General features: G+C 38.5%; 1 protein-coding gene across 1 annotated transcript in view; it reads left to right on the top strand.

Moving 5' to 3' along the window:
- The window catches only part of LOC109916311 (neuronal PAS domain-containing protein 2), a 131,700-nt gene that overhangs the window by 49,620 nt on the left and 67,819 nt on the right, over window positions 1-14,261 (top strand). The window contains exons 6-8 of the mRNA XM_048597984.1: window positions 1,994-2,085; window positions 3,444-3,533; window positions 11,164-11,284. Of these exons, the coding sequence (XP_048453941.1) occupies window positions 1,994-2,085; window positions 3,444-3,533; window positions 11,164-11,284 (303 nt within the window). The remainder of the gene's footprint in view (window positions 1-1,993; window positions 2,086-3,443; window positions 3,534-11,163; window positions 11,285-14,261) is intronic.

Genomic DNA, 14,261 nt, shown 5'->3' with positions numbered 1-14,261 from the left:
AGGCACTAGCAAAGGATTTCCAGCGTGTTATTTGAAGCCGAAAGTCTTACTGTCTATTGAGAAAAGCCTAAAGCAAAAGCAAAGAATATATTTTTTAAAAGTGAAATTGAAGGAGGGGAAAATATTGGCTTGGAGTTTATACTAGTCTACACTTTATTTGGTGTAGTTCCTATGATATGGCATAACTAGCACAAAAGCTTTCAGAATTATAAATTGCATTCTGTGCAAATTGAGTTTCTACAGTTTTTGTGTCACTTTTAATAATGTCATGCTATAAGGAAAGCCCCAATCACAAAACTAGTCATATCCCCGGGTGAATTAGCCACCATTTGGAGTTTCTGTTTATTGCACTTGTTTACAGGCCTCGAGGTAGTGGCTCATTAATACATGTATTTTAATGGCTTTGAATGATTTTTATTTGTTAATATTACTCTGGGACTGACTGCTATACCCCAATCGGACTCAAAAATAGTTTTTTCTATTTTTCAACATTGCAAGGTTACTTGCAGGTAGTTTAAATGTTGATTTTTTTGTGATAAATCCAATTTCAACTGCACTAATCAAAGTGTAAGAAGTTACCAGTTTTTAAAAGTATTTTCAAAAATTATTTCTTAAGGCATTGCCCAATTTTATTACCTCATGGCAAATGGATTCAAATAAAAACCTGGGGAATGATAACTTTCCAAAATAGGTGCAGTGTATACCAGAATGACCAATTGCACCCATCATGGAACCTCTGCCACACTGTATTTTTCAATCTATAAGTATAGTTGGTTGGCTTTTACAATAATTTTAATATTTATAAAATGTTTCTGCATCTAAATTGAATTGGTTATTTATCTCTTAAAGGGGTACTACAGTTTCTATTCATATAACTGTAAGTAATGTAAGTGGAAAGGATATCATGGAATATATTTAAATTTCAATTCTCACCAGAGCATGCTGCATGACAATATCATTTAGTTAGAGAATGTTATCAATCAAACAAAAAATGGTTGACGGGTTCTGCATCTAAATTGAACTGGTTAGTTAACTCTTAAAGGAGTACTACAGTTTCTATTAATATAAAGATAACTAAGTAGAAAAGGTATCATGAAATATATTTAGATTTCAATTATAGTTTGACCAACCTGCATGACCCATTCAATCAGCAAATGTTATGATCAAATAAAAAATGGTTATGTATCAGACCAAATGTGAAGAACCAGGAAGTAGTAGCGGTATAATTCCGTAGGCTATAATTACCTATAAAGACTGTTTATATTATTGTTGGCACGTATCTGTGTGGCAATAATAAAGTAGTTGTTAACTTTAAAAAAGTGGAAGTCTAAAGTGATGTGACTTTTTAAAAAAAAGAATTTCTTTTTAGTATGGGCCAAATCTTTCTGGAAGTGGCCACAACCATTAGCTACTCTACTCCTTTTTCCTTTCCTTGCTTCTGCATGTTTGGCCCAGACCTCCAAACCAAGCCTCTTGAGAAGTGCAAAACATACCTGTTCTGGAAATCTTCCATTGCAGTACAGGATTAGCATCGGTGGCCAAGTCATGCTTTCATTTTATGGCATTAACTGCCGTATTTGGGGTTTAAAGGCTCCAATGGCATATCAACAAGCTACAGAGAACAGATACATGCCAAAAATAAGTGGGTGACTGAGTAGGATGGCAAGTTTTGAGGGGTTAAGGTGGCATATTAGTTGGTGAGAGGGTACAAAAAGAGTGGATGAGGGGCTTGATTGGTAGATGAGTGGGTGAAGGACCACAGTGGAAGGTGAGAGGAGGAGGTGTAGATTCACAGTCGATGAAAGGGTAAGGTCTCATGACTACATTATCTGTCTTATAACACTGAATTCATGCTTATTGCGAGGATGTCCTGCTTTTACTGAATGATATCTCTTTATAATACGTTTAAAATTTAATAAATGAATAATACAGTAGGGCAATGTTAATGTAATTGTTACCATAAAATACTAAAGCTAAACATGTTACTTCTTAGAAACTTCAGCGCAGAAGGAGACAAGTATCATTCAACATAACTGGAAACCTTCATTTTTGAGCAATGAAGAATTTACACAATTGATGTTAGAGGTAACGAAGGGAAATCTATTTCAAGAATAGTCAGTGTTAAGTTGCTTCATGTATTTCTAACTAAGTATTTGATTGAAGTACTTAAGAATGTTTTTAATTACAAATTTATCATTGGTGTGAAACCTACTCAGACCAATGAACCATACAAGTGTTGAGACCAGAAGTGGCAGTTAGGAATACCAATCTACTTCTTTCAGATCTCTGATTCAAATTGAAATTACACAATAAGTGCAATATCCCATCACTCAGAGGATTGATAAATGTTTGCACTGTGCAGCTGTAAAATATAATCTGTCGACAACATCTGATTGTGCATTTGATTTGGAGTAAGGCCATCAGTTTACAACACGTCAGATTAGACAACAATGCATAGTATAAATTACCAGTTGAATATATTTTGTTGAATGTGCATTTTTCAAAAGTTATTGTTTAAAAAGCAATTTCTTTACATTTTGTAAAATCTATATTATCACTGCAGTTCTCAAACCATATAAAGCTGAAGTTTCCCATGGATTTTGAGATCTTGATGTTGGGACCAAGTGGGAGTTCTGAACCTATGGTTGTCAGCAATGTGTTTGCCAGTGCATCTTCCTGGAGTTAGCCTCCTAGTCTGTCCTTGGATTTGCTGTCTTGTTAAGAACAGTGGGCTTTCGATGCTGCATGCCCAGTTAGAGCACAGCAGATCAGGAGCCATAACAACCCCACCAAGAGAAGAGGACATTATCGATGCAGAACAGGCACCATGAATGCACCTCAACATGGAAGTGCTGTCAGAGGCATACGTAAAATTCAAAAGTGGTGAGGGCTGATGTTAGTACGCCACTGCACCCCCTGCCCCCTCCGGGCCCCTCCCCACAGAGCCAAGGGGACACTCCTCAGGATTAATAACATAGGCCTCAGGTGCAGCTTACCTTGCCATCGGTTCTGTCATTGGGGCATGGAGTCTCTATTGCCCCTCTTAGCTGTCCACACAGAAGCTGCATTGATTGAGCTGGTGGCCTCTATGCAGGAAAATGCTGCTCCAACATTGATAAGATACTAGCACCAATGCAAAATTAAAACTAATTGAGAACTTAATTATTTTAAATGCATTACTTCTTCTTGGGTATGAACAGTCCACCTCATTTCCTGCCCTCCCCAGGAAAGGTCTCTGATGATGGGTATGTAAGAAGGATCTACCCCAAAAAGGCTCCCCTCTATTACCCCTGTATCTCACCCTCTGCCCAACGTCTGCCTATTTTCCCAGTCTTCTCCAAACTCCTTATCCTCCAAGCTAAGAGAATCCAGCCTTATATTCATGCACGATCTGATATGTTGGTAACCACCAACTGCTAATATTTTTATCCTACTCTTTTTAGGCATTAGATGGCTTCATCATAGCTGTAACAACAGATGGAAATATCATTTATGTTTCTGATAGCATTGCACCTCTCCTTGGACATTTACCTGTGAGTAAAGTAATATGAAACTATTAAGAAAGTATGTAACTTACTTATGTGATTTTATTGAAACAGATATGATTCTGAAGGTGCTTGACAGATTAGAGGCTAAGAGGGAATTCCCCCTCATGGGAGAATCCAGAATTGGGGCATTTCAAAATAAGTGGGTCTCCCATTTAAGGTTGAGGTGAGGAGGAATTTTGTTAATGGTTCTACAATCTTTAACCACCATTCCACTTGGCAAGTTAAACCTACCCATTCAAACTCAACATCAGCTTAACACGTCAACTAAGAGAAATTTCCAAATTATTAAAAGAACTCACTCAGCTTTAACCATATCAAAGAAAATCAAAGATATTTATAACAAATCTATTCTACTTTAAATTTATGCACTAAGTTTAAATCCACTTTTAAAAACAATTGCATTTTCACTCAGATTTAAAGAAAACTATATTTGTAATTCCATATAACTTCTTCAGAATGTCTTCGTCTCAACTTTTCGAAAGGGAAATTCTATTAGAATGCAACTCTTTCGTATCTTAAGATGGCCACTGCCTGTGTGTATGTGTGTTGCCTTATAATTTGTCTCTGTGGCTGGGTAAACAGGCTTTCATCGTCTATTATTTGTCCACAAAAGAAGTAATATAATTTTGTTTATACTGTTTCTTTCATAAATTCTTATGGATCAAAGAGTCACAGATGTTCGGCTACCCTCCAAAGTCCCTAAAAGTCCTATGTTTTTCAACATTTATTTTACTAGTTTCTTGGCATTTAATCAAATGCTGCGTATAATGCATTCTGTTTATAATAATTTCTATTAACTTAATTTACAACTTAAATTTTGTCATGAATTTGTCAGTTCCTTTACATTTTCTTCCCTCAAGAGAACCGTATGTTTGGAATTCTCTCCCCCATTGAACGGTGGAGGCTGGGTCATTGAATATATTCAAGGCTGAGCCAGATAGATCTTTTGATTGAAAGGGGAGTGAAACGATATAGGGGGTAGAAAAGAAAAGGAATTTAATGCCACAATCTGATCAACCACGGTCTTAGTGGATGGTTGAGGACACTGAAGGGCCTAATCTTGCTCCTAATTTGTGTGTTCATTGAATAGATTCTGCAATAATTCCAACTCAAAAACAAAACAGTTGCAATACTTCATTTTAAAATACAACAGATTGACAATTTAAGGGAACAAAAATGAGAGTGTCATTTTTATTTGGTATCAGATGTTAAATGCAGAAATTGATACAGCAATATGTTTCTCAGTTTACCAAGAATCCCTTCTCAGAATTCAGAGCATATATGTAACTCCTATTACTTAGCAGTTACCGAGATCATTATTGATAAGTCTTATAAGATGAAATAAATTCAGGGCATTCTTAATAAATATATGATATACCTTTCTAAAAAAAATTTGGGCAGAAATCCGGTTGGTTTCTATTTGTGTTTGTAAACTAGTTTCAAATTTGTGCCCTTGCTTTCAAAATTGAACGTAGCAATGACCATTGATTTACTCATAAGACTCTACTCTTAGGAATAAAGGAACATAAGGAACAGGAGGAGGCCATTCAGCTCCTTGGGCATGCCTTCTGCAACTCAGCTCCATTTCATTTACAAGCCTTTGGTTCATATCCCTTGACATCCCTACACAGATCTATCAATCTCAGTATTGAAAGCTCAAATTATTCTAGCATCTACATTGGTTTGCAGGAGACAGTTTCAGAGTTTTATTATCTTCATATGCAAAAGAACTTCTGACTTGTGCTCCTCAATGGCTGACCTCTAATTTTAGTATTGTGTGCTCCCATTCTTCATTCTGTGCGACAGGAAATAACTACCTTGCGTCTACCCTAACAATATTTTTTAACATTTTAAACTTCTCAATCAGGTGTTTCTTCAATGCAAGCCAGATTTTCTGTCCTGTCCTCATAGTGTAACCTTTGACCCTCTCCAACCCAGTACTGTTGAATCTGTGCTACAGCCCCTTCAAGACCAATGTATCCTTTCTGATGTGTGACACAGCACTCCATTGAGATTCTTGCCAAGATTCATTACAACCCAGGCACAGAGTGCTGCCTGTGGTAACATAAGATTAATGTAAATCATGATGTTGTGACTGATCACATGACTCTAATACTTGTAAAAGAGAAGAATCTCTAGTCTGGAATGAGCAGAGTGAAGAGAGAGGTTTTAGAGGTTACTTTAGAGAGCTGTGTTTGAGAACCCATTATATACAGACGTACATAGAGGACTGTTACAGTACATAAGGAGTTAAAGACCCTTTCTTAGAAATAAGGGACAAGAAGCCTCAGGCACAGTGTATGTGCAGACAACCACAGCCCATGATAATCTATCTCAATGTGCAGGTACCAGAATTGAATTAAAGCACAAGATAAAACAAGGTGGCAGTGAGGATAAGAACCAGGATCTGAAGTTAAAATAGAGTCCAAGTAACACAGCTGAAGAGGGAAAACTAAAATGCAGAAAAAAGAACCTCGATAGACTTTGAATACAATGCAGGAGGATTCCAAAAAACAGGACAAAGCAACTTGAATGACTGCAAAGAGTAACTAGGAACTGCAATACTCTGGAGAATAAAAACATAGAATCAGAAAACTTCAACAGTAAGGAGAGAAACTGACAAAGTCACCTAGATCAGTCAGGCCAGTAATTCATGGGAATGGCAGCTCTAGTACAGACTTGATCATTATCTCAAATATTTCATAAACAGGAAGTCCCAAATGACACCAGACATGGGATCTGGGAAAAAATAACTGTTTCAGTGTAATAGAACAGCTTCAGGCTTACATGCGCTATCAAGTCAGCACATTTTTATGTGTTGTAGCTCCAACAGCAGATGTTTTGGCAACACAAAACATTAAAAAAAGTACAACAGAATATGATGCATTGATTGAAGCATTTTACACACAATAGGTATTAATGCAATAGAAAGAGAAGTTGTAAATTCAGGAAATCAGGATGTAGAGGCGAGAAATGATAAAGACAAGAATCACTCGTGGGAATGGTGTGCAAATCCTCTAACAGGAATCATATAGTAGGATGGAGTGTAAATATGAAGAAATAATGGGAGCTTGTCAGAAAGGCGCAGTAGTAATCATGCAGGATTTTAATCTACATGCTTGCTGTTAACTTGCATGCTTGTATATTTACCACCAATAGACATTTAGAGGTATAATAGGCAAGATTTAATCAGCAATCTCACCATTTCAGAAAAACAATAGAAGCCTTTCTAGAAACCATCTAGGAAGATGTTGTGGGCACAGAGCTTTGAAAGATCAATCAACTGGAGACTGTACAGTAGCCAGTATCAGACATGAGAAGTTATGAGATTTTATTCAATCCAAGGAGAATTTAATGTTGGAACAGGAATCCAATTCAGTACAGTGACAGAAAGCAGCTCCAAAATTAGTTAGTACTTGGGAAGACATTTGGAATTCTTCTGACGTGATCAGGCGGATTGGCCCAAAGGCAGCTTTGTCAGCCTCCCAGCAGTCTGCCAAAATGTTAAAAGTACAGAAATCATTGGAATTGACTACATGAGGTTGTACAAGAAGTGGCTTCAAAATAATTTCAATCTCAACTAAAGAACAGCTGAGGAGCTGAGTGCTTTACCTGTACCCAGTTGTGACTCTTAATAATATGAAACAGTAACAGTGCCTTCATCACTTCAAGAGTAAAGGAAGGGTCCTACAAAAGGAAACTTTCCAGAGAAATGAAAATCATGCAAGAATAAGAAAGTTCAAATTTGCAAAGTAAAAGGTGAAGACAGTATTTCTAAGGGATGTCAAGAAGAGTCAAAACAGATTCTGGACTATCATCTTGAAGGTACAAGGGTTTGAACCAGAAGTGAAATTTGGCACAGGAATAATTTGTTAATGCTGGTAGACAATTTGCCGTGAAGTCTGTGAAAGTCAGACCAGCTGACATAAAACTCCTTGGTCCAGGAGGCACAGGTCTTCAGCTGTATAGGCAAATCACCACTATAATTAGTCACAGAGAATGAAATGTCACTGAAATACTAAATATAATGGGGAATCAGAATACCTAATCATTGATCAGAAATGCATGTATTCATGTAGGTCTCTTGTAGACAGTGGATACAAAAATTAAGAATGACGATGGGAGAGAATTTCAGGAAAAATTTCCAAAACTATTTTAACCTTTAGACAAACTGAAGCTAGTGTACCACCTTACTTGGCAAGAAGGTGCTAAACCAATCTGCTTTTACACTCCCAGGAAAATTCTTCATCCTTTGGTGGGAAAAGTAAAATCTCAGGTAGACAGCATGATTGAAAGTAGAGCCATACTGTCAGTGACAGAGCCAACACAGTGGTGCACAGAGCTAGTAACTGTTCCCAAGACAAGTGGAGAACTAAGATTGCGTGTGGAACTCACTCAGTTAAATTAAAGGAGTAAGGAGGGCAATCCATCCTATTTCGTCTGTCAACGATGATTTGGCAAAATTGGCAATGAAGAAGTTTTTCACAGAACTGGATGCTACAGGATGTTCTGGCAGATACCCTGAGACCAAGATTGTTGGTAGCATTTATTACACCATTCAGGCTATATTAATTCAAACATCTGCAATTTGTGATCTCCTCTGAACCAGAGATTTTCCAAAGGGCAATATCTAGAATCCTGGAAGGGAAACGCTGTACCATTTGACGTTTGGATGACATCCTCAAATATAGCAAAATGATAAAGGATTATAACCAGAGGGTCAGGAACGTGTTAAAGGCACTATGGAACGCAGGCTTTAGACTGAATGAGAATTGCCAATTCTCTAGAATGATCATTACATTTTTAGGATATATTATCCAAGAACAAGACATCATGGTGGATACAAGAGAGACAAGAGCCAAGGGTGAACTTCTGGCACTGAAGTCCATAAATAATGTTCAGTGACTCTTAAGCATGGTGAATCAGATAGCACACTTTATCATCAATTTAGCAAGCTTACAGAATCCATAAAAGTGTTTTTGAAGACGAGCCAGAAATATTGGATTGAGGAACAATCTGCAGCTGTTGAAAACATTAAAGAGAAATTACTTTCAGCTGATGTTTAGCACATTACACTCCAGGCTCACTTCCTATAGTAGCCACAGATGCATCATCTGCAGGACTAGGAGACGTAGTTTAATCGCAAGCTGATACAATGTGCAAACAACATGGGTTGAGAGCTTTGACAGAGGCTGAACAGAGGTATGCAACCATAGAAAGGGAACAAATAACAGGTACATGGGGATGTGAAAGATTCACAGACTATCTCATGGGATGAAGTTGAGACAGACCACAGACCTTTTGTAACATTAATTGAGATCAAAAGAAATTCCAAAAATACCCCAGTGCATTCAAAGATATGTCTACTGCGTAGTCTATATTCTAGGCAAAGTCCAAGTAACAGCAGATGCACTCTTGAGGGCAGCAGTGGATTGACAGAAAAAGAGGATCTTATTGTTGTAGTAAAATTAGGGCTTTGTTCCACAGCAATAGCCAATACTTCACTGGCAACATTGGGGAAATTTAGACATATTCATGCAGGTCAAAAATCTGATAAGGAGTACTCAAAGGTCAGACAGCTCTGTCTTCAAGGAAAAAAACAGAGGTAATATTTCGGGTCCGGTAACCCTTCGTCAAAACAGTTCTGTTTTCTCCTCCACAGATGCTGCCAGACCTGCTGAGCTTTTCCAGAAATTTCTGTTTTGTTTCCTGATTTACAGCATCCGCAGTTCTGTCATTTTTTAAATTCTGTCTTCAACATTGGTCAAATAAAGTCCAGCAAACTAAATGCTGAAAAAGTACTAGAGCAAAAACCACACTTGATGATAGTGGCCTATCTACTAATGTATGACCATAGAATAGTTAGACCAAAGTCGATACAAAGAAACATCATAGTGAATCTCCACAGTGAACATCTAAGTTCCACAAGTGCAGACCAAGAGCACAACAATCAGTGTGGTGACCAGGCATCATCAAAAGACACACAGTATTGCATTTGGTCACGTTTGTGCTAAATGACTACAAAGCCAATGATTCATCAAAATTCCAACAAGGCTGCAGGAAAGGTTAGCAATGGATTTGTTTCATTTTAGAGGGAAGATGTGTTTAGTTCTAGTTGACTGAATGGATTGATGTCATATGACTTCATTCCACTACAAAAGATTCAGTGATTGGAGCTCTGAAAAAGATCTATAAGATGCTGTTTTCTAGACGACGGTGGACCTCAATTTGTGAACAAAAATTTAAGCAAGTTCACTTTAGAGGCAGCCATCAGCCAGGTGAAAAGGTCTTCACTCCATTCTCAGTCAAACAGAGAGGCTAATAAAGCCATCAAGTATGATGTATATCACTGATATATAAGAATCTTAACTGGAAATGAGCTCTACCCTGCCAGTGGACTTGTTAAAGGGAAGAAAGTTAAAAACAGGTGCACCAGTTTTAAAACACAACCTCAAGCCAAGTATAATCTCTCAAGACTAAGAGAGGGCAAAACAATTAGAGAAAAGCCACCGCAAAAAGCAGCAGAGATGGTGCACCTCTAGAAAGAAGTCAAACATTCTGTCAGGGAGACAGGATTTGAGTCTGGTTAAGGGGTAGGAAGTCAGAAGCTACTGTTAACAGACAAACAGATCAAACTGATGCTATATCACCAGAATGCCTGCAGCAGGTGTGGGACAGCGATCCTACACTACATCAGACAGCAAAATGAATGGTGCATCCATTCCAGTCAGATACAATACCATCACCCAACTGCTAAACTAAATGAAAGTAAACTGCTGAACTAATGTAGATCACAAAGAGAGAAACTTAGGGGATGATGTGATATAATGAGATTTAAATAAATTACAATATAACTGATCACATGACTGAATCAGTAAGGGAGAAGACTAGGAGAAAGACCCTACTCTAGAATAAGCATGTGAAGAGGCTTAGAAGCGAGTCTAAAGATCTGTATTTGAGAACTTACTACATATATGTATAGAAATAAAGGAGTGTTACAGTACATAGGGAGTTGAAGAACCTTACTCGACAATAAAGAACAAGCAGCCTCAGGAATAGTGTTTTTATGCTCACACCCATAGCCCAAGCTACTCCAGGCTGGAAACCCAATGTGCAAGTAGCAGTATTGACATAAAACATAAGGTAAAGCAATCTCCTGTGTATTCCAACATCCTCCAACAATTGCCTGTAAATTGATTTTCAGTTACACATTACAGAATTTTAGTATTCTAATCTGAAGAGAACTGTAAAATGTGTCTAAATGTGATCTCATCATTTATTTTCTCAAAGCACATGTATAGCTTTTCAAGCTGTGCGTTATCCCTTTGATCACTGCTTTTCTATAAATATTTCATTCTTATCCTTCATACCACTGCTGTCAATGTATTGGCTAATAAATTGTAAAACTGTACATGATCATAAAATATTTCAAATTCTCCTGATCATGGATTCAACCTTGTCATTTTCAAAACATTGAACATAGATTTTCAGCACCATTCCACATTCAATAAGCAAGGACCTCAAGCTATCATAACAGTGTTTTCAGGATGATATTTTTAACTAACAGTATTGCTGTATCAAAACTGACTGTGGTTTTTTCTTCTATTTCTTCTAGTCTGATGTTATCGATCAGAATTTATTAAACTTCCTCCCTGAACAGGAGCATGAAGAAATATTTAAACTGCTGTCCTCTCACACATTAGTCACAGATGCTGTTTTGCCAGACTATTTAAACTGTGAGTTTCCTTGTACATAAAAGATTATGTAATTTGTTATTTTATTATTTTAATCCCTTCAATGTGACTTACATTTGTATAGCACTCCTTAAATTAAACCTCAAGCTGAAGACCTGTGCTGCAAATAGAAAAGCATGTTGAGAGGGGTTGTAAAGGTTATATTTGATAAAATGAATATTACATATGGCTGAAGATGTTACTGAAAGAGAATGAGATAGACTATGAAGAAATGTGAAGATGAGAACATAGATATCCATTAATTGAGGTCCATATCGAGTGCTATTTGTCAAAAATGACAAGACCATTCTAGATTAGTAGGGGTTTTGGAAGGCTGGAAATGAAAATATGATAATAATTGTTTATGGTGTGAAAATATCGTATAAGATTTCAACACCAGCGGAGGAGAAAACAATATGTAAGGACATAGTGTTCCAGAAATGAAAGAAAATATCTTGACATGGATGAGAAGTAAAATTCTCAACCCAGAGTTAAGGGCCAGTTACAACCAAATTAGACAGAAAGTGGGGAATGTGGATTGGCAACAGTTATTTGAGGGCAAATCTATGTCTGGCATGGGGGAGGCTTTCAAAGACTAGTTGATTAAAGTGCAGGACATGCATGTCCCTGCAAAACTGAAGGATAGGAATGGCAGGATTCAGGAACCACGGATGACTGGGGAAATTGTAAGTTTAGTCAGAAGTAAAAAGGAAGCATACAGTAGGTCTAGGCTGCTACAAACTGGACGAAGCCCTTGAAGAGTATGGAGAAATTAGAAAGAAACTTAAACATGGAATTAGGAAGGCTAAAAGGAGCCATGAAAGGGGCCATTAGAAGAAAGAGGGTAGCAAGGGAAAGAGTAGGCCCACTCAAGTACAAAGGAGGGAAGTTATGCATGGAGCCACAGGAAGTTAGAGAGATCCTTAATGAGTATTTTGTATCGGTATTCACCAAGGAGAAGGACAAGGCTGATGTTGAGGTCAGGAATGAGTGTGAATACTCTAGAGAAAGGAGGAAATTTTGGATATGCTAAATTGAACTAAGGTCGACAAGTCCCCAGGGCCAGATGGGATCTATCCCAGGTTTCTGCAAGAGGCAAGGGAAGAAATAGCTGGGGGATTAACAGGTATCTTCACATCCTATTTCACCACAGGCGACGTTCCAGAGGACTGGAGATAAGCCAAAGTTGTTCCCTTGTTTAAGAAAGGAAGCAAGGATAATACAGGAAATTATAGCCCGGTGAGCCTGACATCTGTAGTGGGGAAGCTCTTGGCAAAGATACTGAGGGACAAGATGTATACAGATTTGGAAGAAAATGAACTAGCTAATGACAAGTAGTATGGTTTTGTACTGGGAAGGTCATGACTCACCAACCCGATTAAATTTTTTGAAGAGGTGACAAATATAATTGATGAGGGAAGGGCTGTGAGTGTTGTTTATATGGACTTTAGTAAGGCATTTGATAAAGTCCCACATGGCAGATTGGTACAAAAACTAAAATCAAGTAGGATTCAGGGTGGGCTGGCAAGGTGGATACAAAACTGGCTTGTCATAGGAAATGGAGGGTAGCAGTAGAAGGATGTTTTTCGGAATGGAGATCAGTAACTAGTGGTGTTCCACAGGGATCAGTCTGAGGTTTATATAAATGTGTATATATAAATGATCTGGAGGAAAGTGTGGGTGGTCTGATTAGTAAGTTTGCAGATGTCATGAAGTTTGGTGGAGTTGCTGATAATGCCGACGATTGTGAAAAGATACAACTGGATATAGATAGATTGGTGACTTAGGCACAGAAATGGCAAATGGAGTTTAATTCAGACAAATGTGAGGTGATGCATTTTGGAGGATCAAATTTAGGTGTGAATTGTACTGTAAATGGCAGAACCCTTTGGAACATTAACATACAGACTGATCTGGGTGTCCAGGTCCACCGCTCCCTAAAAGTGGTAACACAGGTGGCCAAGGTGATTAAGAAGGCATATGGCATGCTTGCCTTCATTGGCCAGGGCATGGAGTACAAGAGCTGGCACAACATGTTGAAGCTATGTAAAATCTTCGTTAGGCCACATTTGGAGTATTGTGTGCGGTTGTGGTTGCCAAAGTATCAGAAGGATGTAGAAGTTTTGGAGAGAGTACAGTGAAGGTTCACCAGAGATAGTGCCTGGTCTCAAGGGCATTGGCTATAAGGAAAGGTTTAAAAAGACTAGGATTGTTTTCATTGAAAAGAAGGCGAATGAGAGGAGACCTGATAGAGGTCTACAAAATTTTGAAAGGCATAGATAGGGTGGATAGTCAGAGGCTTTTTCCCAGGAATGAAGTTTCAGTTACAAGGGGGCACAGGTTCAAGGTGAGAGGGGTAAAGTTTAAGGGAGATGTGTGAGAAAAGTTTTTCATGCAGAGAGGGGTAGGACCCTGGAACGCGCTGCCACAAGAGCTGGTGGAAGCAGGCATGTTGGTGACATTTGAGTGGCATCTGAATGGTTACATGAATAGGGAGGGAATAGAGAAATATGGATCAAATAAGGGCAGCAGGTTTGGTTTTTAGTTTAGTTAGGGCATGATGATCGGCACAGGCTTGGAGGGCCAAAGGGCCTGTTCCTGTGCTGTACTTCTCTTTCTGTTTGTTCTTAAGTACCAAATTTACGTACCACTAAATGGCAGCATGGTAGCTCAGTGGTTAGCACTGCTGCTTCACAGCGCCAGGGACCCGGGTTTGATTCCACCTTCGGGCGACTGTCTGTGTGGAGTGTGCACATTCTCCCGTGTCTGCGTGGGTTACCTCCAGATGCTCCAGTTTCCTCCCACAGTCCAAAGATGTGCAGGCTAGGTGGATTGGCCATGCTAAATTGCCCGTAGTGTTCAGGGATGTGTAGCTTAGGTGGGTTATAGGGGGGATGATGGGTCTGGGTGGGATGCTCCGAGGGTCACTGTGGACTGGTTGGGCCGAAGGGCCTGTTTCCACACTGTAGGGATTCTATGA

The sequence above is a fragment of the Rhincodon typus genome, chromosome 6 (assembly GCF_021869965.1).
Source record: "Rhincodon typus isolate 14 chromosome 6, sRhiTyp1.1, whole genome shotgun sequence".
In the NCBI taxonomy this organism is placed as follows: domain Eukaryota; kingdom Metazoa; phylum Chordata; class Chondrichthyes; order Orectolobiformes; family Rhincodontidae; genus Rhincodon; species Rhincodon typus.
This window is presented reverse-complemented; position numbering and strand designations above follow the sequence as displayed.